The sequence below is a fragment of the Notechis scutatus genome, chromosome 1, assembly GCF_049901735.1.
Source record: "Notechis scutatus isolate UNSWTSFEM ecotype Mainland chromosome 1, rNotScu1.2, whole genome shotgun sequence".
Lineage (NCBI taxonomy): Eukaryota > Metazoa > Chordata > Lepidosauria > Squamata > Elapidae > Notechis > Notechis scutatus.
The window spans coordinates 191351325-191375524 of NC_142009.1; the positions used below are offsets into that span (position 1 = coordinate 191351325).

General features: G+C 39.0%; 1 protein-coding gene across 2 annotated transcripts in view; it reads left to right on the top strand.

Annotated features, from left to right (window-relative positions):
* LRP2 (LDL receptor related protein 2) overlaps positions 1 to 24200 on the top strand; it is a 144667-nt gene that overhangs the window by 17798 nt on the left and 102669 nt on the right. For both annotated transcript variants that reach the window (XM_087949765.1, XM_087949766.1), the window contains exons 2-10: positions 5517 to 5624; positions 6338 to 6460; positions 11941 to 12057; positions 16476 to 16586; positions 16683 to 16796; positions 17020 to 17136; positions 18841 to 18984; positions 19701 to 19820; positions 22542 to 22670. In XM_087949765.1, the coding sequence (XP_087805891.1) occupies positions 5517 to 5624; positions 6338 to 6460; positions 11941 to 12057; positions 16476 to 16586; positions 16683 to 16796; positions 17020 to 17136; positions 18841 to 18984; positions 19701 to 19820; positions 22542 to 22670 (1083 nt within the window). The remainder of the gene's footprint in view (positions 1 to 5516; positions 5625 to 6337; positions 6461 to 11940; positions 12058 to 16475; positions 16587 to 16682; positions 16797 to 17019; positions 17137 to 18840; positions 18985 to 19700; positions 19821 to 22541; positions 22671 to 24200) is intronic.

Below are 24200 nucleotides of genomic sequence, written 5' to 3' on the forward strand. Positions count from 1 at the left end.
ATGATTCAAAAACATAATGAGACAGAGACATGGATTTTATAAAGTGAGCTGGTTGGATATGTGACAGTGAGGGAATAGAAAGAAAAATGGTGAGCGGGTTTTTATAGTACTGTAAGTGCTCAAACACTTAGGCAAACATCTGAACAGAAGTTATATTTTTCAACTATTGAAGAACAAAAACTGGGCAAAACGTCTCTTCGCTGCCAACTAGAGGTTGTCTAGTTTTTTGCAACCCAAATTTGACAGCCCTGAAAAAGAAGCCTTCCACCTTTTTGACAAAAACGCCTGAATTCTCTTCTCCAGTACAACATTGCTTATTTTTAAACCCATCTAAGTAAAAACATATATTGCCTTTAATAGTGCTGCATTGTTTATTTAAAATTTACCAGTAGTTTCCTCCAGGAACTCTGCTCACACAATTGTTTACACGAAGGAACCACTGAGATTTATCAGTATCTGCCAAAATAAATAAGAATTTCTAGCAAAACTAGTAATACCATTAGTATGCCATTTCTTGGCTCTCTTCAGCTGATTGTAGGGCTTCCTTGCCAACTTTTTTTTTTAAGGGCTGACTAAAAATGAAACATTTCCTGTAAAATAGTAATCAATAGTAATCAGTCTTCCACTGAGCCCAGTTTTCTTTTGAATGCTAACGTCGTTCATTCGCTCTGGCAAGCCAGCAATTCGTCCTGCTGTTCTTTGAAGGGCTCCTAGAATTATGTGGGTTTTAAGAGGCCCGAACAATGCATTGGATTGCTACTTAAATGTAGCTAAAACAAAAAGGTAATACTTAATACTTCCTTCAGCATGAGGTCAAGAAGATCAAAGGGAAGAAAAAGGCAGCAGGCCCTCGGGGACCTGTACCACATTAATTAAAATCCCCAGTGGAATGATCCAAGCAAGCAAAAACATTGTGAAAAACACCCCCCCCCTCGCCCCCCAGACTCCTACGAATGGCTCTGATAATCAACAAGGGTGGAGAAGGGGGTTCACATACCAAGTGGATTTGCCTAAATTGGCATTCCATTTCACAGCTTAGATGAGAACAAATATCAGACCAGAGCCTTGGATTGGATAGATCTATTTACTTTAGTGTTATATAGTCTGTCCCATTCCAAAGGCTGAAGGCAGAGAATATAAACTAGAAAAAAAGTCCAATGAAAATTGTATTCTGAAAAGAGACAGATAAATAATTGCAATATATAACCTTGGAGTGAAGTTGAGAATACCTTTTAAACAGTAAAGATTTGGCCTCTTGTCCTTTCGGCTATACTCCCCTGGAGAACAAAATAAAAGTGAAAAACAAAACATTTTCTACAGCTTCAGTGATTGCTAGATGCCATGATGATGAGAAGTATAGGGCTATGATGTGATTTTGTGAATGGAGCCTCAGTTGTAAAGCTAATAATTTCTATTACAAACTAAGAAAACAAGACCATTTCTCCTTTAGCATGCTTTACGGCTCATGTAGCTCAGTAAAAAAACATAGCATGCAATGTTTCTTCTGTGGGATTGCTTTGGGGGATCTTTACATCATTTTACCAACTTTGGTTCTTTTTCAAACTGCAGATACAGCACTTTTATTTGGCTACTGAAGCAGCAGCACTTTAAAAATATGAAAAAAAAATCACATTGTATCAGTTAAAAAACTGCAATGGACTTTTTAGCAATTTTACCCAGGTTAAGAAACATGATTCCTTTTGACTTCTGTTATTATATTATACATATTTTCCTCTTGTTATGCTTATTCTTAAGACACCTTCTAAGCATCAGGAAGTTACAATATACTCTGAACAATTAGGTGAGCTTTCTGATTTAGAAAGGTTGACTATATCTGTATAAACCATCTCTGCGATTCTGTAATATTTGTTAGTCTATCTGCTTGCTTTTTGATATGAACTCTATATTATGTGATTAATCTTGTGATTATGAGGAAATAGTTTGTTTTCTGTTCCTCCCCTGAGATTTAGGTAGATAGTTAGATCTCTTGTATTTTGACAAAAGTCTGATCCGAGAAATATCCCTTTGTAGGGTTCACTATTAAATGTATTATATATGTAGAGTATATAATATAGATCTGCATATATTCAGTTCTGTATCATTACAGCAATCCTGGGAAATGTCTGTGTATTAGGCATGCATAGGTTCAGGTGGGTGTTCTTGTTTATAGTTAAAATATAAATGGACTTAGGGCTCATTGTGACCTTCCAGAGGTTGCTTCCAGCAATTCCCGTACGATGAAGGGGGGAAATGCACAACTTCCCAACTTCTAATCCCTTTTACGACAATATCCTTCAATCTATTGAGAAATACCTAGTGTTGCGTAAGCACAGAACGACTTTCCAACCCTTGGGCTCCCCTAAATCACTTTAGGGTAGAGAGTTCTCTAAATTCTCTGGAACAGGTTTTGAATATCCAGATAACTTAAAATTCCCATGTTCCACTGATAGCTTTTCCATGGGAGGGGTTAGTTGGTCTTTATTTAGCATTCAAAAATATCTTTTCCAGCCTTATTTTTTTTTCTCCCCTTTGTGACTGGAAAGTATTGGGGTATTTTTTCTTTTGTATAAAATAATTTTAAGAGTTATGACCAATGCACGTTTCAATGAATTATAATAGATTTTTCTGAAGTATCGTAGGTATTGATATACGTAGTACTCAGGATATGACTTATAGAAAGATGGATCATTTTTAGTGTTAAAATAAAGATAAGTACTGGTCTGTAAAGATTGGTGTATCTGTGCCATTTTTTCACTATATATCAAATCATAGGAATGTACTTAAACAGAACTGTATAGCACATGTATATCCAAGTGCATCAGTTAATCCTATGCATGGTTAAGGAGTTGCCATTAAGGTAATGAATGAACATCACGCTCATAGAGCTATTGTTCCTTAAATAACCAAAGAATTTGGTTTTCAAATATATAACAGAATTCAGTCAAAGGGCTGCAAATTCCAACTTGTGTTTGTGCATTCCTTCCGGGCATGTTTCAAGGGAGGTGGTTGTGCTTTTAAAGGTGCTTGATAAGAGCCCTGCCCCACCAGTCCCAGATCTGCCCCACCAACCATCCTCATGCATTAGTTTCTAAGGTATTTAGGTGAACGTGCTCCTGTACCACTCTGTACCACCATTTATCCAACTGAACTATCTGACCATTTGCAGGCTACATTATAAATCAGGGTGTCACTACCAGACAATCAGGTTTGAACATTTCTTGCATAAAGCAGTTTCGCTACAGAATATCCCAAGGGAGGATATCACTGAATTGTGTTTATGAGTTGCTGGTTTACCACTCAGGCTCAGCTGACCTGTTGTTTCTGCCCATCTTTTTGTGTGATTGAGGAGTTAGTAACCGTCTCTTGCCTCTTATCATGTTGCTTGCTTTAATTAAGAGAGGTAAAATACAATTGGTAATTAATTTCTGACATTGGAATTATAAGGTATTAATCTGATAAACACAGAGGCTTTACCGTCTTTTGAGTGTGTGCTTCCAATCTTTGTAGTTTCTGAGGCAACATGAAAAATAACTTGGTTGAATGTATTTAATATTTATCCCACTACCCAAATTTTATCTGAATGTCTTGGCATACTGTAAGAGTTATTCACATAAAGATGCATGCCCCCTGGTTCTTGGGGTGGGGAAAAAAGTTAATGCATCAATCATAGTCTCCTATTAAATCTCTTTATTAAATTGCTGTGTCATTTTATTAAATTTTCCACCTATATTATTCTCTGTGTTTCTATTGCTAAGGATGGAATTTTAATTAATTAATTAATATTTATTTATTTATTAAATTTATGTATTGCCCATCTCATCTGAAAATGATCTTGGGTGGTTTACATACATTAAAACCAGTTAACATTGAAAAAGATAAAACATTGTCATAGTAATCATGATATTTGTAATACCATCAAACATCCATATCTGCCTATTCCAGGTCCTTGAAAAGGATTCGACACATCCAGTCTGAACATCTGGCTGACTGCAATGAACCATAATTTTCGTGTCAGATGAATCAAACATTTTAAAACATGCTGTCAGATTGCTTCAGTTCTACTTGCATGAATGATATGAAGTTATTAATTAATAATCAACAAAAGGACAGATTCTTATAATTCTCCTGCAAAACAAATATGAAGAAATTTGCACACCAAGAGCCGGCCAACACAACTCCTCCTTTTAATGCAAATAACTTTGCAAATGAGAGAGGATTCCCTTAACATGTCATTTTTAACTGAGGTCCTGAATTGTTGAAGTCTTAAAAGTTAATGAGCTGGGGAGGGGGTTGTCTTAAATCTTGGCTTTAATTTAACAACTCTAGATTCTTGTTCCTAAATAAAGTCTTAATTCAGGCTCAACTCTTGATGACTTTATGGACACGTCCATGTGACTTTCTTAAGAATACAGAAGTAGTTTGGGATTATCTTTTGGGATTTGGTTATGCTTCATTTCATTGTAACCTATCCCAACTTAACCTATCCTCTTGGGCTTCCTGTTGGTTACTATCCAAATACTAGCTCAGTCTAATCCTAGTTAGCTTTTTGAGATCAGTCAGGTTTGGAAAGCACTTTTCAACTAATTGGGGCACTGGGTTTGGACAATATATTAATCAACCCATTTCCTAATTTGTTTACTTGTCAATAAGACAAGCAAGTTAGGAATATATAGGTTGAGTGAAACAGAATGAAGTTTTGAATGGCCCTTACAATCTATTCTATATGGTCATTAGAAAGGGGAATTCTGAAGTAATAGCATGATTTAACCAAGACTTTTTAACCATACTAACAACGAACAATGATTATTCCTGTAAAGGAGTGAAATATTCGTTGTTTATCTCTTCACTTTTTAAAGCTGCTCTTATTTGATCGATGTATGAGCTATACAAACTCGGATCAGAACAAACCATAAAACCATAAACCACATGTCATTGTTTGCATATCACATTAAATTATAGCTGCAATCAGCATACCAGTAGCAAACATAGTTTCAAATTGGTCACTTCTCTGAAGCTAAAATTGTTAAAACAAATCGCTTTAAGGCCAAAACAGTCAAAACATATTCAACACTGAACAGAGTTCCATGCAATTTCTATAAATGTTTACAGAAGATTCTAGAAACAGAAAGCTTTCTGTTTTATTCTTAGGTTAATTTAAGTCTTAACCTATTTATTATCTATTGACAGTGGCATCAGAAGGCGGAACACAGATGCCTATACTGTAAATTCATAAATTGTTGTTTTTGCTTTATCGTGATGTTTTCTTTTCTCTTTAACCCTCTGGGTCACACTTCAGAATTCTGAATAGGTAGACCGTATTTTATAGAAGTATATGTGTTACATACCCATTCAAATGTGACTTAACAGTTACATTTTCTTCAGTTGCGTTGACCTGTTGATATAAGAATTTGTGCCTATTTGTGATTAGAAAACAATACAGAATGTTGGTACTAATCTTATCCATTTCACACTTAACAAAATAAAATAACAGCATGCATTTTATGGCTGGCTTCCAGGATGTGAGCAAGGGCAATTTCGTTGTGGAAATGGGCGCTGCATTCCTGAGGACTGGAGATGTGATGGAGCAAGAGACTGTTCAGATGACACAGATGAAGCTGGCTGTCGTAAGTGGAATTAAGTTTATTTAATGCATGTGGTCTTTTCCAAACATCAGCATTAAGTATCATTTTCCTCATCCATTGCCAATATGGCCAGGAAATGTCATAGAGATAAGACGTTCTGGACACTAAGTTAGGGAAAGGTGACCAAAACATAGCTGCGTATTAGGAAGGTTGAGATGCCTTCATGATAACCAGATCTTTTAATGGCTGTGAAGCATACTGATTAAACAACAACCAAGATACTGAAGAGTACGATATGGGAATGTTTGTGTTTATGTCTGTGTGGTGGTGTTGGAGAGGTGGATAGACAAGTAAAATATTTGGTTGGAAACTGCACATAAACTTTTAGACTTTGGATACAGTCTAACAGGACTGTTTTTTATCTGGTAGCGACATATGTTACTGACTGGGATCACCTACTGTTCATTTGCTGAATTAGTCACAATAACTAGTTTTAAACATGGCAGTAAGGCAAAAAACAAACAAACCAATTATGGCTCAGTAGGACCTTTGAACCCAGCTGTCCAACATTCCTAACTTGCAGATTTCTTAATCATGTAGCAAGGTGCCTAGTATTACAGTTCTAGAGTTATGATTAGAATTCATTAGATTAGAGTTTTAATGTTTCAAAAAAAACATTTTGAATGACTGCAAGTCCTTTATTCATCTAACATTTAAACCAGAACATTCAAGTACAATTTGCTTGTCCATTTTAGCACATCCAAGCTGTGAAGAAAACCAGTTTCAGTGTCGCAGTGATGGAGAATGCATTCCTCAGGCATGGGTCTGTGATGATGAAGAAGACTGCGACGATGGCTCTGATGAACATCAGCAATGTCGTAAGTTATGACCTAGTAATGAGCCCCATAGATTACTGGAATGGCACATATGTTTTGCTTGGAATTAGTCTAATTCAATCCCTGGCATTTCCAGAACAGAATTGGAAAAGTTTATTTCCTAAAATGGAAGAAAGCTGTTTCCATTCAGGATAGTTGTTCTGAAATTCATGGACCAATGGATTGAGTTGATATAAGGTTACTTCTAATGGATCCTCCTTAAGTGCATCCTTTCTTTTCAGATTTGAGTTCCTTTACTTTTAGATTTATTGCACCATTGCCATCTAATAATGTGTCTGTGAATAGCATTAGCACTTGCACTTAGACTTATATACCACTTCACAGTGCTTTACAGAGTCAGCATATTGCCCCCCAACAATCTGGGTCCTCATTTTACTGACCTCAGAAGGATTCCCCAGTAATTCAGTTGAATATTGTGAATTCTGATCGTTCGGGTAAATAAGGTTGAGGCTCACTTTGTTTGCATTAGGATAGATCAGTCTGTTTACATTTTTAAAACTTTAAAAAAAAACACTTTTTTAATGTCTTTTTTTTTAACTTTTACGTTTTTCTGTCCCATTTCTTTTTCAGCTAAAACTGCCATTTTAAAATCTGTAAGAAAGAATGTGCTTAAGGGGATTTAAATTTAAGCATATTTATTTACCACATGTTTTTATTCCAGCTACACATTTCTAAACATATTTTACCCTAAAATACACATTTGTACTCTGATATTTTTCTGCTGTGAATTCTACTGGAGAAATGCAAAATCTGAATGATTTGTGACCCAATAGATGTAGTCTGTCTAGCACTGAAATTCTCAAATGTTGAATTCTTCAAGCATCTTCAAGCATATTTCCAAAACTCAATATGTATTCATTACTGGAATTGGGACTTCCCAGAGGTCTAGGTCATATGAGATTTGTATACACTACCCTGTAAACATTAGACTTCCTCACCTTTCGGATTTGTTTCAGACAGTGGGAACATTCCGGATTGGATTTGGACTTCCCCTTAGTTTTAGGATTTGACTAGGCTATAAATAGAATAATTTGGTTATGATAAAAGTTCACCTTTCCCCCTTGCTATGCAGTATTTTCTAGTCTTGCTAATCTGGGCTATATTTTGTTCACTTTCTGGGAAATGGTTTCCCCAGTTGTAGTATAGATAATTTTTTGAACTATTGACCCAGGATAATGGCAAAGATTTTTATTATAGTTCCATCCCAAAGATGTTTTTTTGTCCTCCTTACCTTTTCAATAGGAGCTATAAATGCTAGTAGTTACATATTATCTATTGGGGAGGCAGTAAAGGGCAAAATCCAAATTTCAACTGACTTCTGACCTTTGTGCACATTAACACAATTTCATTGTAAAGTGGATTCACCGTAAAGTCTTTCACCTGTTTTGAATCAACGGTGGAAAATCACGTTATTTGTTACCTTGGGATATTTGAATATATTCTTCAATATTATTCTTTGTTCAATTAAAAATCATATGTATAATGTTGCCTCTCTCCACCTGTTTGTTGTGCATCTGTAATCATTAGTGTGTGTACCAAGATTTACATGTACAAAAAAAACTTTATTTGTCTTTTGGTCACTAACAAAAAAAAAATCCAATGTATTTATTGTGTGTGTATTTAATTAGAAGGAGAATCTACTGTGTTTCTCACAAAATAAGGCCAGGCCTTATTTTTTTTTGACCCCCGAAAAAACGGCTAGGCCGTCTTTTCGGAAGTGACTTAATTTCCCCCCCCCCCTTGAATCCTCAGGTGGGCGGGTGGCGACGGCTTGGATGTTGACCTCGGCGTTGGTGGGGCACTTCGTATCGGAAAATCTTCCGCCAAATCTTCCTTCTCCCCGTGCTGCTGCGGCATTTAGAGCAACGCCGTGGCATTTGGCGCAGCCACGCGGTGTTTGGCGCAGCCATGCGGGGCCGGGAGGGCTCCTCCTTGCAACCGGAGCCCAGCGGAGACACTAGGCTTCAGGCGCTCCTGTCGCCGCCTTCCTGGGCATCGTTTGAAGGCAAAGCCCATTCTTTTAAAAATGACGCCCTACTACCGGTAAGACAAAGGCTCCCCTGCCCAAGGGCAGCCCAACCCCATGTGGGGAGGCGAATCTCTCAGGGCCGCAGCACAGGATCGGCCTACCCCGGGAGAAGCGCCCAGCCACCATCCCTGCCTGGCACCGGGCAGAGCGTGAAGAGCTTTGCCTGGGGCGCGCAGTGCATCTGACAGGCGGGCCCTCCTGCCTGGTGGTGGAGCTCTCACCAAAGCAGTGAGCGCCTCACCACCGGGCCCTCCACTCATCCCGCCAGGGCTGCGCCTGAACTGGGCAGGCTGGGCAGAGCTGGGAAAGTGAGCTGCGGGTGCGCGCCTGCCTGCCAAGCGAAAGAGCCGGGCCAACCCAAGCTTGGCTTCCTTCCCAAGTCCCTCCAGCCTGACCCCAAAGGGGCCACCAGGAGAGTCTGCCTGAGGCAGTGATAGCGCCCACCATCGTGGACAGGGAGGTGAGGCGACGGTCCGCACCGTGTCCTCCTCTGAGTTGAACCTCACTGAGTGAGCGCCTCTGCCCAATGCCCGTGCCACTGCAGCGTTTGGAGCTGCCAGCGCGTTTGGAGATGTGTGGGGACGGGGACGGGCTGGGCAAGGGGTGGAAAGGACAGGCGGCTTCGGGCTTCCTCCACCGGACCTGCCAGCCAGGGAAGCAGCGCTGCCATCCATGGATGGGTGGGTGCTATCACTGCCTCGGGCAGCCTCTCCTGGTGGCCCCTTCGGGTTCAGGCTGGAGGGTCTTGGGAAGCCAAGCTCGGGTTGGCCCGGCTTTTTCACTTGGCAGGTGGGCACGCACCTGTGGCTTTCCCGGCTCTGCCCAGCCTGCATGGCCCTGGCAGGATGAGCGGAGGGCCCAGTGGGGAGGCGCTTGCTGCCTTGGTGAGACCTCCGCCGCTGGGCAGGAGGGCCCACCTGTCAGCTGCGCTGGGGGCCCCAGGCAAAGCTCTTCGCGCTCTGCCTGGCACCAGGCAGGGATGGCAGCTGAGCGCATCTCCCAGGGTGGGCCGATCCTGTGCTGCGGCCCTGAGAGATTCACTTCCCCACATGGGGTTGGGCTGCCCTCTTGGGCAGGGGAGCCTTTGTCTTACTGGTAGTAGGGCGTCATTTTTAAAAGAATGGGCTTTGCCTTCAAACGATGCCTGGGAAGGCGGTGACAGGAGCGTCTGAAGCTGAGTATCTCCGCCGGGCTCCGGTTGCAGGGAGGAGCCCTGGCTGGCCACTCGTGGCTGCGCCAAACGCCGCGTGGCTGCGCCAAACACTGCGGCATTGCTCTAAACGCTGCAGCAGCATGGGGAGAAGGGAAAGCAACGGTGGCGGAAGGTCTACCGATACGAAGTGCCCCACCAACCCCGGAGTCAACGCAGGCAGCACCATATCCAGGTATGCAACAAAAGTACTTCCTAACGGCAAGCCCCCCCGCCATTCCCCCCATTTCGCATGTTTAATATAGGCCTTAATTTGGGGGGAGGGGCTTAATTTCATTTTATGCCTATAAAACATGTTGGGACTTCCTATTGGGGGAGGCCGTATTGTTGGAGAAACACAGTATTTACCTCACTATTGGCTATGCTGTGGTTTATTTGCATCTAGAAGGCAAGGATTTCCTATCTGGTATATAATGTAATAGTTGAAAAAGATAATTCAGGCAAAGTAGTGGAAGAGCAATCTGGTGTATTAATGAATATATATCAAGCAGAATATATTGATTTCTTCGCTAGTCTTGTGTCTTTCCTGCATGCAGATTCCTCACAGATCAAAATTTGATTGCTTCAAGTCTTGCACAAGTATAATAAAAGCTTCAAAGAATTTATAATCTAAACACAAAAACGTAACATATAGCTGAGAGGCACAAACAACCCAGGCTAAAAAGGGCAGTTAAAGATAGCTAAATTGCTGTACGATTACATCTTCATTGGAGAATTCCTTCTTCACATCAGTGAGTGCAACATTCCACTGATAGATTTTTCCACTGATGGATAGTAAATTATGGCCAGAGTGAGTTGCATATTATCTGGACTTAGTTCATGAAAAATAAATGATGAGAATATAGGGAGCACCCTAAAATTCTGAAATAGTAAAAGTAACCTACCTATATACTTATACAAAGTTGAATATACTCATTTGATTCTAGGTATTGGATCAGTTTCTTTTTAAAGGCTGAATAAGTCAGTTAAGTTGTGGATTAGACCTAGTTTGGGTTGTCCTCACTTAATGACTGCCCCATTTAGTGATAGTTAGAAGTTATGACAGTGAGATGAAAAAGTTACATTATGACCAATCTTTATACTTACTACTCTTGCACTATCCCTGTGGTCAAATGATCGACATTCAAGTGCTTCACAACTGGCGGACATTTATGACTGTCACAACTTACCATTTTCATGTTTTGTTATCTGTCTTCTGACAAGCAGAGTTCATGAAGAAGCCAGCAGTAAAACAACATCTCGCTTAATGATCATGAATTGCTAAACAACCACCATCAAAACGGGTTTGTAAGCCTGTTGCAGTTATGTGAGGTTTCACTTAATGACTGTGTCACTTAACGACAGAGTTGCTGATCTCTGTACTGATAAGTGAGGTTTCCCCAGACTTATCAGAGAAAGCTATAGTAGGTTTAGCGAACGAGTACTGAAATTGGCCTTATTTTGCATGATGTATCTGTTCTTTTCTACACCTTCCCTTTCATAGGTAAACTTTACAGGAGTTACATTAATATATCTACATACATCCATTTTGGCTTTTTTGTTCTATTATCGTTGAAAACCGTTCTTTAGGCCGAATAGTGTATTTATGATAATACAGTAATTATATTGATATTGTATTGTTACATACGTTTGACAAATTTTAATTTATTGTACTGTATTTGGCAATATGCTGTAAGCCGCTTACAGTCAAATGATTGAAGTGGCGGAGAAGCATTTGTAATGATAGAGGTATAAATAAGGATGATTCCTGTTCATTTGAAAACTTTACATTTTAAAAGCATATTTTCAGAAACCAAGAAGCTGAAGGACAGGAGTGTCAACTGGATCCAGCCAATGGGGTGCTTACAGCTGGCTCATGGGGTTGCCCTGGAAACAGCGAAAAAATGGCCCGCGATGCCTCTGCCAACAAAAATGGAGCTCGGGAGGGCTGTGTGTGGCCCTCTCGAGCTCCATTTTCATTGACAGAGGGTTGCAGGAGGCTTTCACAGCCAAAAACAGAGATCAGGAGCCTGTCTTCACTGGCAGAGTGCTCGGGCCACCACAAGTGCCCCCGACACGAGTGACATCAAGCTGGCCACACCCCCTGGCCACGCCCACTGCCCACCCTGAGGTCAAACACAACCCTGATGCGGCCCTCAATGAAATTGAGTTTGACTCCCCTGTATGTGTGTGTATGTGTGAGTGTAAATAAAAAAAAAATTGTAAGCACAATGTTTCTTGCAGCTGGGCGAACATGCTCCAGTCAGCAGTTTACCTGTTCCAGTGGGCAGTGCATCCCAAGTGGCTACAGGTGTGACCATGTCAGCGACTGCACAGATGGAACAGATGAAAGAAGCTGCCGTGAGTGCTTTTAAATCTTTTGCAGTAGATTTGGTTTCAGCCCTTCTCTCGTTGGCTTGTTAATCAATTTGTAAGATTAAGAATTTGTTGATGGACAGAAATGAACACAATATTCTTCTTGTTATCAACATTTCAGCACAGATTCTTTCATGGATTACCGAGGATGTGCTCATAACGGTTACATTGTTCTGAGGTTTAATAAAATGTACTGTTGCTCTGTAATGGGCTAAGGCTAGGGAGAATCTCTCTCTTTTTCCTGATGTTAAAACAGATCAGAACCCCAAATTATATAAGCATAAGGGTTAGGACATTAAAATACACTGGGTTGGGATTTTGGGAGCTGGAGAGATGTTGATGATGTTGATCATTTATTGTATGCCTGGCCCTAACCCTTTGGTTACTACGGGTTGGAATGAGATGTCAAAAACATAAAACTTCAGTGATCCAGTACAGAAATTGATAGGGAAAGACCATTTGTGAAAGAAGGAAAAACAGGGAGGATGTTCAGGAAATGACAAGCTGAGGCTTAGGAAGGTACACATCAGTGGCCTTTGTACAGCAGCTCCCTTTGAGCTGCAGAACAGATGGATGAAGGAGGAAGAGACTTATTAACTGATGGAAAGTAAGGGAATACAAGGCCCTCTTGTCTTCATCACTACAGGTACTGAAGATGCCCAGATGGGGCACAGTGTTCAGACTTTTTAATCACAAATTCAAAACGGGATAATCGCCTTGGTTGTCTAGACATCCTTGAATATTAGTTTGTCTAGAAACAGCTCAAAGGAAACCTATAGTTCAGATGGTTCAGGATCAGACAAATATAATTAGACTTGGGGTAATAGAGACTTAATAACACCTGGGGAAATTAAGCTCTTCGAATGCACTGCAAAGTAGAATTTGGATAGAATAAAAGAGCTTGAAACTATATTTATTCCTTGGGTTTTTTCTAAAGAAAATAACGCAGATGGAGAAGGACAGGAGAATTAGAGGATGCCAGCAAGGCAAGGAAAAGTATCAAGCCAAAAGCGAGAGAATGCAGGTGGTTGCACTTGACCTGAGACCCTGAAAATCCTAAGCAGAAAGATTTTTCATCACAAAACAAATACACCATTAAACAAGGGGTCAGCAATGTTTCATTTTAAAACTCCTCTGCAATATATTTTAGAGTTTGACAATAAATTGATGATACTAGCTTTACTTTGTAGGTGGAAATATTTTTGTATAGTAAGCACAAAGTTATTAAGAGAAAGAGCTATGAGCAAACATACTCTTTCATGTCAACCAGTGCATAGTAACTGAAGGTTTCCAGCTTTAATTATTAGCATCTAACAGGTGTAAGTAGGGTAGGGTAGAAATGTTAAACAGAGAGAAGCATAAACATCACAGCAGTCAGTTTCTGCCTCTTTGCATTCCTGCAAACTCGGACTAATGACTAATATTCATATATGCTGATGGTTCATTTTCAGCAAAGATAAGGAAGGATTGCTTGTCAGAAAGGAAAATTGGCTTGTGAGACATAATGTGGTCTTCACTCAGGAAGCGAATCCATCTGAATCCATAAATTAACTGATTCATAAATTAGTTGGGTAAGACATGAGATAGTTCCAGACAAAGAGAGCAAGAGAAGAGCACAAACAGAGTTCTAAAGTTGGGAAGAGAAAACCTAGTGAATGTCTTAACATGCTAAGTGGAGTAAAAAAAAACAAACCTGACCATCAGGTAGATGAACTGTCCAGCAAGTAGTTTGTCCATATTGAGCCCAAACAATCCCAAGAGCTAGTGACTCATTGCCCTAACTAATTGGGGAGTTATGGTGCCTAACATGAATATTAAAAAGCACCATTTTTCCAAGTTGTACACAAGATAGAGTAGAAGTTTCTTGGCTACATGACTGAATTAAAGCTACATTTTTAAGCCTTGCCAGACTATGATTCTGAAAGACAGTCAGGTAGTTATATGGAACAAATACATTAAAAAATGCTGGCTGTCAGTAACTTGGCTGATCTGTTTTGGAATGATCACATTAGAGGTGAAATGTGTTTCTAGTAAAAAAAAAAAAAGTAGATTTATTCAATGTAATGATAAATGTCATATGTTGCCTGGCATGGTGGATGTGGCTTGGAAATCAGGAAGGCCAAAGTTTGTTCAAAGTTCCCAAACTGGGTTTAGCATAGCAGGACAAATGTTTTGTTAAGCGGTTATAAATTCAATGGAGTCTCTTACTGCTCTGTTTATGACTCTGTCATTCCCAGCATTTAGCCTTGGAGCCTTCTCTCTCTCTCTCTCTCTCTCTCTCTCTCTCTCTCTCTCTCACACACACACACACACACACACACACACACAGAGCTACAGGAATACAAGACAAACTATATGAAGCCATTGTGTCAAAGTTTTGTTCAAATTGAAACCTACTTCCAATTAAGTCATCTAAGTAGCCTTTAAGATGATAAATGTTTTGCACAGTATTTGGGTAAACCCAGGGTTAATTCTTGGTTTCTGTTTAGTAATCTGGGAGTCCACAAATCCTGGGATTATTACCGAATGACATATTCTGTTTTGGACCCAAAAATGCTATATATCTTTCAACAGCCACTAATTAGGGTATTGGTGTTGACAACTATCTTCAACAGAAGTATGTCTGTGACTGCAGGACAGAAAACTGATTAAGACTGTGTACTTGAAGTATGCTAGTGTAATAGAGGGCCTATTATCTGAATAAATTTATCTAAATGCTACTGTGGTTCTGACTGCTCACTTTGATCATGCCCTATACAAAGGATTTTTTTTTCATATGGAAATATTTTTGATGGTGGAAAGATTTGGCAGTTCATATATTTATTGATTTATTAATTTAATATGGCTCCTGATTGCCATTGATTGGCGAAAAGATTCAGTTGAGAAAACTGCTTATATTTGGAGTTATGCAACATATTTTATGTTCTTAGAAATCACCAGAAATGTGACTAGTTTGTTTATGTTATAATTAACCACCTGAAAGCCAAAGAGCTATTTCCAGCTATAATAATCAGTATTCATTCCCTTGCTTTGAAGAAAGTCTTAAGGAGCCATGAACCAGTATATGATCCTTATTTATTTCTTTATTTATGAAAATTGTATGACTGCCTACTCACTCTCAGTGACTCTGGGAGTCTTAGAAAAATAAAAACCCAATATACAAACCATAAAAAATAATGACCCCCTCACCATTATTATGATGGAGATGATTTTTAGTACATTGTTAATATAATCTGCTGCTAAAATTGCTTTGAAAAGAAAGGCGTATATAACATAAATACTACTAAAGGAGAATGTTAAGGTTGAAATGAGGACCACCAAGGATCCCTCAGAACATAAATAATTTGGGAAATGGAAATTGCATTTGCAAAGGAAATGTTTCAGAAGTAAGGGATGATAGGAGCCCAAATTAAATCCTCCTTAGTAGCTTCCTGGAGAATGTTTGCCACCAAAGATTTAAACATTACTTTTGAGAAAGATGATGAAAATGCTTCTGTTCAACTAGACGTTTGGCATCAAACTGTACTTTGTTGTTACTGTTGAATTATTGGCACATTTTAATTAGAATCTTATTGAAATTTTAAGGTTGTTGGAGGTTTTTATATTTAGAATTTATTGAAGTTAAGTTTGATTATTTGTTTAAAAAATTGCAAACTGTCCAAAGACTTATGAATGTGGATGAGATATAAATTTTGTAGTAAATAAATTCTCAGCCTTAGGAGATTTAGATGGCCTGTTTCTTCCTATTCTTTGTTGTCAATATAAAAAAAATCAGACTCTTTCAGCAAGCATTTCTATCACACTGTTTTTGATTACAAGAATTCTTGGTTTTGATGACACATTTGAGGTTCTTTTTTTGAGCTATCCTTACCTATTCTATTTGATATTCAATATAATTTTAGTACAATAAATGCATTAATAATATGTTGTTGCTGCAAAATGTGCATTATTTGTTTCCAAGCAGTTTCTTTGCCCTCTGAAGCAGAGCAATATAGGCATTATTTCTCTTCTGAGGAAACAATTTTAAAATGGAAAACAATGACAAAATGATTACAGTGATTTCATTTGCTCAGTGAAAATTAGATTTCCTGTGCTGCTGTAGACACTCATCTTCTTTATCTATCCAAAAAGCTGGAAGAATAGTCTTTCCCCAAGAAATTGTGAAAATTACTCTTGGTATTTTAGGAGATAAGTGTGTATTCTATAGGAGACAAAGACTCCTATAGTTTGATTCCTTGTAAGACAGGAGTGTCAAACTGGCGGCCTGTGGGCTGGATGTGTCATGCGCAGGACACGCCCACCCCAGCTCCACGAATGGGAAACATTGTGAAACGTCATGTGACGACAATGTGATGCGGCAAGTTTGACACCTGTGTTCTAAGACATTAAATTTGCCTTTGCAGAATACCCAACCTGTGATCAGCTGACTTGTACTAATGGAGCCTGTTTTAATTCAAGTCAACGCTGTGATGGCAAAGTGGATTGCAGGGATTCTTCTGATGAATCTAACTGCAGTAAGTATTCAAGAGCGCTCAATGCGCCTGGTTATAGTAAGTTTAATGCTACCTGGAATTTTCCAAGCCATGTTCATCCTTTATTTTTTTTTCCAGCCCGTGGATGCTTCAGTACTCAGTTTCAGTGTAACAATGGGGACTGTATCCCCCGAGCCTTTATTTGTGACCATGATGATGATTGTGGAGACAGGAGCGATGAAAATTCTTGCAGTAAGTTGGTTTTCCCTATATGGCTCCTTTTCTCTCTGTTTGCAGTCCAGTTAGTGTTTTTCCTTCAGAATTGTAAGAGCTTTTACCTCAGGGTTGGCATTTCCTGTCTGGATTTGTGGTATATTTCAGTCTCAGTTGTATTTTCATTGCGTGTGCTTCGTGTTTAGCACTGAGGGAGTTGTTTAAAAGGAGAATCATTGGTCTTTGATGTTCTCTTCCTCAGCGTATGCAACTTGCAAAGGGAATTTCTACACCTGCCCAAGCGGTCGCTGTATTCATCAGAGTTGGATTTGTGATGGGGATGATGACTGCGAAGATAATGCAGATGAAGTTGGATGTGGTAAATGAGAATGTTAACATAGCATTAGTGGTTCCATGTGAAAAAAAATGTCTTCTCTTACTCTTCTTACTCATGCATATAGGACATCAGTGGCCCAAAACATTGTGTTTCTTTTAAAATATGCCATTGGGTTCTTTGAAACCACTTCAGCTATCTGGGGATTATTTGCACCCATATTGGGATATAAATCAGTATATTAGGATAGACTAGACTACAGTCCTCGACTTACGACCACAATTGAGTTCAAAGTTTCTGTTGCTAAGTGAGACATTTGTCAAGTGAGTTTTGCCCCATTTTATGACTTTTCTTGCCACAGTTGTTAAGTGAATCCTTGCAGTGGTTAAGTTAATCACGTGGCAGTTAAGCGAATCTGGCTTCCCCGTTGACTTTACCTGCCAGATGTTGCAAAAGGGGACCACATGATCCCAAGACACTGCAACCATCATAAATATGAGTCAGTTGCCAAGTGTCTCAAATTTGATCATATGACCACAGGGATGCGGCAACGGTCATAAGTATGAAAAATGGTCATCGCCACTTTTTTTCAGTGCCGTTGTAGCTTTGAACAGTCACTAAAAGAAATGTAAGTCAAGGACTACTTGTATTAGGCTGCTGTTTGGTATTAAGAATGAAGTTAGCAAGACAGAAAGACAGGAACCAGAGGTTGCCATATTCAAGGGACTATTACGTCCTATAGTTGCGTCCCATGGTCTTGAAGAGTGACAAAATATTAATTGGCTTAGAAAGATGGAAGCAAGGAGCCTGAGTTTTAAACTCTGGCAGGCAAACTAATGAATAGTTGATAACTGGAATTGCAGAAAGCAAATCTGTCATACATACATGGCTTTATTTGAGTCTGCAATACTCAATGTATCTGAGGCGAGTCTGTAAGTCAGTTCCGGAGTAAGAGCTCAGGGTCTCTGAGGGCTGAGACCTCCAGCTATGCCTGAAGGAAGGCCGACTTTCAGCAATCTTGAGCTATATAATTTGCTTTTGGGACACAAACCATCATATGCAAAGTAGACTAATACAATATTAGACTTGGTTTGGGACAAAATCCTCTGCTCAATTATGTTTGATATGTTACAATAAAAATATTTTTTTTTGTATGGAAATCAAGAAAATGGTTTCCATAATCTTAATATATTTCTCCTTTCAGGAATCTCCAAACTTGGCAACTTTTAAGACATGCGGGCTGGTGAATTCTGGGAGTTGTAGTCCTCTAGTCTAAAAGTTGCTAAGTTTGGAAACTTCTGTTCTACTTGATTGGGCCATTGGCTTTAATGAAGGACATAATACTTAATTATTAATTTCAATTTTCCATTTGAAAATAGCAGCCTTATAAAAATTACTGAAACTGTTGAAAATATCAACTTTGAATTTCTTTGAATCCACACTTTAATAATAATAATAATATTTTAATTCAGCCTGTATTCTTATGCTTCAGTATTGTAGATTGAAGACATTTACTTAAGACGTGATATGCAAATTCATTAATGCCCAAGTACTACATCATACAGAGATGCCTGTTGGGGGGCAACTGGAAATAATCAAAAAGCTTCTCTGTTTTGTTACATAGTTTGAGAAAAATAGAAGGCTTTCTTGTAGTATCTACCTTGTTTGTGCTCTAGCTAGAAAAAGTCCTTGAAAATTGCTAAAATCCTGCAAGCATGGAATGTACTGGTTTTTTCTTTTGTACTGTAGAGAGTGGCCACCGAGATTGTTATCCAGGTGAATGGGCCTGCCCTGCATCAGGGCAGTGCATTCCCATTGACAAAGTTTGTGATGGGACTCCAGATTGCTCTGCTGGGGAAGACGAGACAAATGTAACAGCTGGCAGACATTGCAGTGAGTAATGGACAAGCAAGTTTTGTTGGACACCAAAATGTTTGCATCTCAGATGTATCTCGGACACCTTAGCATTAAAAATAGGAAAGGTATTTTAAATCAAGTTGAGATGGTTGCAGCAGCAACTGCAATGTTACATTTGACTAACATCCATAGTTTCGACAATGGCTGAGACATTGTTCTGATTTTAAAGTGCTCCCTCCTCACATTTTTTTTGTTGGTTCAGAGTGCTTCAATTTTGGTCAAACTCCATATAATGTAACATGAACTTAAGGTGAGCACTTCTGTGAAGTCATACTCCCAAATAGTGCACATTGATGTCCTTGACAGTAGTTGTGACTACAATTGCTGGTTAAGCTGCATTGGGATTCCCATAGTAAAAATGGCCTGATTTTCCAGATGAGATTTTGGATTTGGATATGCCAACTTCCACAACCCGGTCATTCATGAATATGTTGGAAATGCAACCTTTAGAATTCCAATGGGCAATATTGATGGGAAATTCTGGGAATTACAACCCCAAAATTTCTAGAAAGCTATATTTAGTGACATTGTATACACAGTGATTTTCCTCATTTTCTAGATTCATTTTGTTCATATATAATGTAATCATATATCTAAGCTTTTTTTCAACAATATATCATTGTAATTCTATTTCTGGACCAAAGCAAGTAATTAATGAATGCTGTTCTTTAATTGGCTTTTGTTTCTGATAGATATATCTCAGTGTGCAACTTTAAGCTGCCAATATCGTTGTCACTCATCTCCCACTGGCGGAACATGCTATTGTCCTGCAGGATACGTCATCAACAACAATGACAGTCGAACTTGTATAGGTAAGGGATGAAGGTAGAGATCCATGCACAATCAATCATTTCATTTCCCCTTCAAGGTGTCACAAACTCTCAAGGGAAGAGTCAGTGTGACTAAATTGTTGGGTTGTAGAATTGACAAGAACTGAATTCAGATTTCTACTTCGCTGTTGAAACTCAGCAGGAGATTAGGGCCAACATAATCTCTTGACTTGACCCAGTTCATAGGGTTGGGGTCGAGGCACAGATTTGAGAAGAAATTACTAATGACTGAAGTCTGTCTTGAGCTTTTTGAGAAAAGATGAGATTTGAATGCAACTTCTCAATAAAAAATCTTCAAGGATTTTGAATCCTGCAGCATCAGGTGAAACAGAATACCTATCAGGTGTGCTATATTCAGCTTGACAAATAGCACTTTACACACATATCAAATGGTTTGGTTTGCCTTATTTGTATGAATCGCTGATGAACAAACAATAATCTCCATCCATTCAGTTTTTTGGGACTGAACTTAAGTTGCCTGTAGGAACAAAGATTCAAGGAACTTTTTACCCTATGGTAAAAGTGCTGTACCCAGGGGTGGGATTCTACCAGTTGGCACCTATTCGCTAGAATCAGTTGTTAACATTCTAAGCAGTTCGGAGAACCGGTTGTTAGAAGAAATTACTGGCCTAATCCTGTAAGGAAGGCAGGAAGGAAACATTCTGGTGTTGCTTATAGAAACTGCCTCTCCGTTAACCCTTATTACATTCTTGGCAGGACTAGACTTCCTATCTCAGGAACTTCTCTGGAGTTTTTTTTTCCTCCTTTGCTGGTACTTTGCTTGTGTGGAATGACTATTCAAAGTTACAATGGCACTGAAAAAAGTGACTTATGACCATTTTTCACACTTAATGACTGTTGCAGCATCCCCACATCATGAGAGGCCAGGGGAAGAGATGCGTGCCTTGATGTGAGTGATATTGTGTTGGCCACGGCCAGCCAGTAACATGACCACCAAGCCATGCCCACCAACTAAGCCATGCCCATAGAACTGGTTGTTAAAAAAATTTGAATCCCACCCCTGGCTGTACCTTATGATTCTTGACGGATGTATCTTTTCTGTTTATGTACACTGAGAGCATATGCACCAAGACAAATTCCTTGTGTGTCCAATCACACTTGGCCAATAAAGAATTCATTCATTCATTCATTCAATTATGTGATTCAAATTGAGGGGAAAATATGCATTGAAATTTTCAGCCAGAGATTCATTTAAGAAAACTGCTTAAGCTTGTTCCTCAAAATATAACAGTGTCATTGATTTTCTTGCTTCCTTCTGTGTTTAAACTAAATTTTAGATGTGTGGGCCTGCTGTGAATAATGCATAAATGTATCAAGCGAATACTGTAGTACTGGGGCCTCTTTAAAAGCTAAAAACTAGCACAGTACAGACATATAATCCCTTTTCCTTACTAGGTCACTTCTTGACCTAATTCCCATTGAGGTAGTAAATCTTTGCATCTTCTGATCTGCAGGTGCATGAATTATCTTGCCTGCAAGACATTTTCTTTACATAGAACACCAGATTGTAAAGACAAAGGCTGTCATTTAGGCTTATGCCTGAAATATTGATTTACTTGATAACTGTGTATGTATGTAGAAGAGGATTTAATGCCTTCTGAAGGGCTCCAGGCCCAGTCTTGCTGAGAATTAGAGCTTTATTGTTGGCCCATTTTTTGTGCTGCCTTATCAGACAATATCTGGAAAGCCATATACCTTAGAGTAATCCAGTTTCAGTTTTTTTTTTTAAAGTGGACAAGATTAAGCTTTTAATTCTAAAAGGGAGCAAAATTAGTGCTACTAATCTGATGCCTATTTATGGTTATAAATCTCACAGCATGATGGGAAAATAAAACCGTCTGGGTTCATTCAGTTGATCTGATCTATTCTGTTGATAAATTATTCTACTGATTATTGGAAAAACTTGTATAAATAAAAAATATTAGATGGTTTAAATATTAGATAAGTTAAATTTTAACAAGTCTATTGGCTTAATTTTCTTTAAGATTTTGAAAAAGCTATTCTTTACAGATTTCCTACTTAATTTTCTGTTTTAGCATAAAGAAGATGAATCAAATAACAAAACACATTTGATGTTCTATTAATTCTCTTCTAAGGAACTGAATATATTTGTAAAAATAAACATTTTAAGACGTAATGTGGGATTCAAATTTATTTACTACTGGTTCTATGGGTGTGGCTTAGTGGGTGTGGCAGGGGAAGGATACTGTAAAATCTCCAGTCAGAGGTGGTATTTGCCGGTTCTCTGAACTACTCAAAATTTCCCCTACCAGTTCTCCAGAACTGGTCAGAACCTGCTGAATACCACCTCTGGTTGAGAGGTTAGATGGTTTTTAGATATTGAAATTAATGATACATGGGAAATTTTCCAACACACCTTTGTTGTCATTGACTTAAAACCATGAGAAACAGTGATTTAATGAGATCAGGGATTTCAGTCAGGAAAATAATATGAGCAATAAAAGATTAAACATAGATCACACTCAGTTTTCCATATCAGCTATTAATTTCTACCTACAAAACAAAGATTGCAAACTTATTGTCATTTTGGCTATAAGAATGTACTTTTGAAGGAACAGCAGATCTGACATTTTAAAAGAAGAGAAAACTATTTGTTGTGGCTAGCATTCTGCAAATGGAAGGAAAAAAACATACAGTTCCTGAATGTTAATTCTGTTTCAGACTTTGATGACTGCAAAATGTGGGGCATTTGTGACCAACAATGCGAAGATCGTGTTGGTCACCATCACTGTCGGTGTGCCGAAGGGTATGTTCTGGAGCACCACCGTCATTGCCGAGCCAACACCTCATGTGAGTCAATACCTCTAAAACCTGATTCCCCCCTCCACCCTTGTACAACTAATATTGCCTTACTTTCTCTCAGGTATTTGAAAGAAAAGCCAATTATAGGCTTGCCCTTGAGAATAATGCTGGCATGCTTTACATACCACAGTCCCTTCCAACACAACATTGCCGCTATCTCTCCCATCTATTTACTGTTAGCGACTTGCTGATGAAAGACCAGGCAGTGCATTTCTCTCACTTTCTTCGTTGGGAGAGGGGAAGGTGGCAGGGCAAGTGACATTTGAAAGCCTATTCTGGTTTTATCCATGGATGGATGGATGGGGTGGGATGCTTTGCAAAGTTCTTAGCATGAGGGAAGCACTTCCCCTTGAAGGGATAAAGTAACTACATCTTTGGGGAGGCTTATTCAGTTGTGTTCCTTAAAGCAACTGAGTGAGTGTTCCTGAGGACTCATCTATTTGAGAAGATGGGGGACAGGATTTGGTCACTCCGCTGTTTTTTTTAAACAAACTTTCCTTTCACATATTCTATACAGCAGGGGTGTCAAACTTGCGGCCACACCCAGCCCCATTTTAGCAAAGGGGAAAAAAGTCTTGACACGTCACATGATGACAATGTGACAACGTGAGTTTGACACTCCTGCTGTACAGTAATTATTCTTGTAATTATTCTCTACAGTTACAATGTTCTAGTAATTCAAGATAATATTTATGAAATATAAACAAGGATGTATTATGTATTGTAAAGTTGTATGTACTATAATTGCAATATTTATACATAGATGTGTCCATATCTACATATTAATATGCTTTCTTAAAAGAGTAATTAACAATATTTCCTTGTTGTTTTTGAATATGCATGGACTTTTTCTTTTCTGCTAGGGATTGAGATCCAATATGTCTTGGATATAAGATATATCCATCCATCTTGGAATAGAACAGGAGTCTCAAACTGTTGGTCCCTCCAGGTTACTCAGTTCTGCGTTCTCCTTACACCCATACACAGTGGAAGGGCAATAGTTTGAAGGAGGCAGGGACTTGCCAATCTGAGCCAGGTGCTGTAGATTTTGTCTTAGGGAAGTAAAAAGTGAATCCACTGAAACCAAAGGACAACAGCATCGAAGTGTCAAAAAACTGTCACAGTTTTCAATATGTTTGCACCAGCACCCGTCACCACTGTTACTGCTTCGGTGTGAAAAGCATAGTGGCAGGCTAAGGAGTTGCTGCAGGCCTAGCCCCATGCTGAACCACCATCATTGCTTAGAATGAATAAAGTCTAGCTGTCCTGCTTTGGGCAATCCTTCCCTTGCTTTGTGTATGTGGCCCCAAATTTGGCATCCTCCTCCTCCTCTTCCCTCCTTTCTTGTCTCACTCAGTCACTCAAGTTGTAATTCTAGATCTCTAAAGGCACACTTCAGTTTTCTTATCAACAAATTGTTTGGATTGTTTTTTTGGCAGAAAAAATAAGGCACCCTTATCTCTTCTCTTGTTCTGCCAAATAGCAAAGATACCGAAACAAGTTGTTGGCAAGAAATCA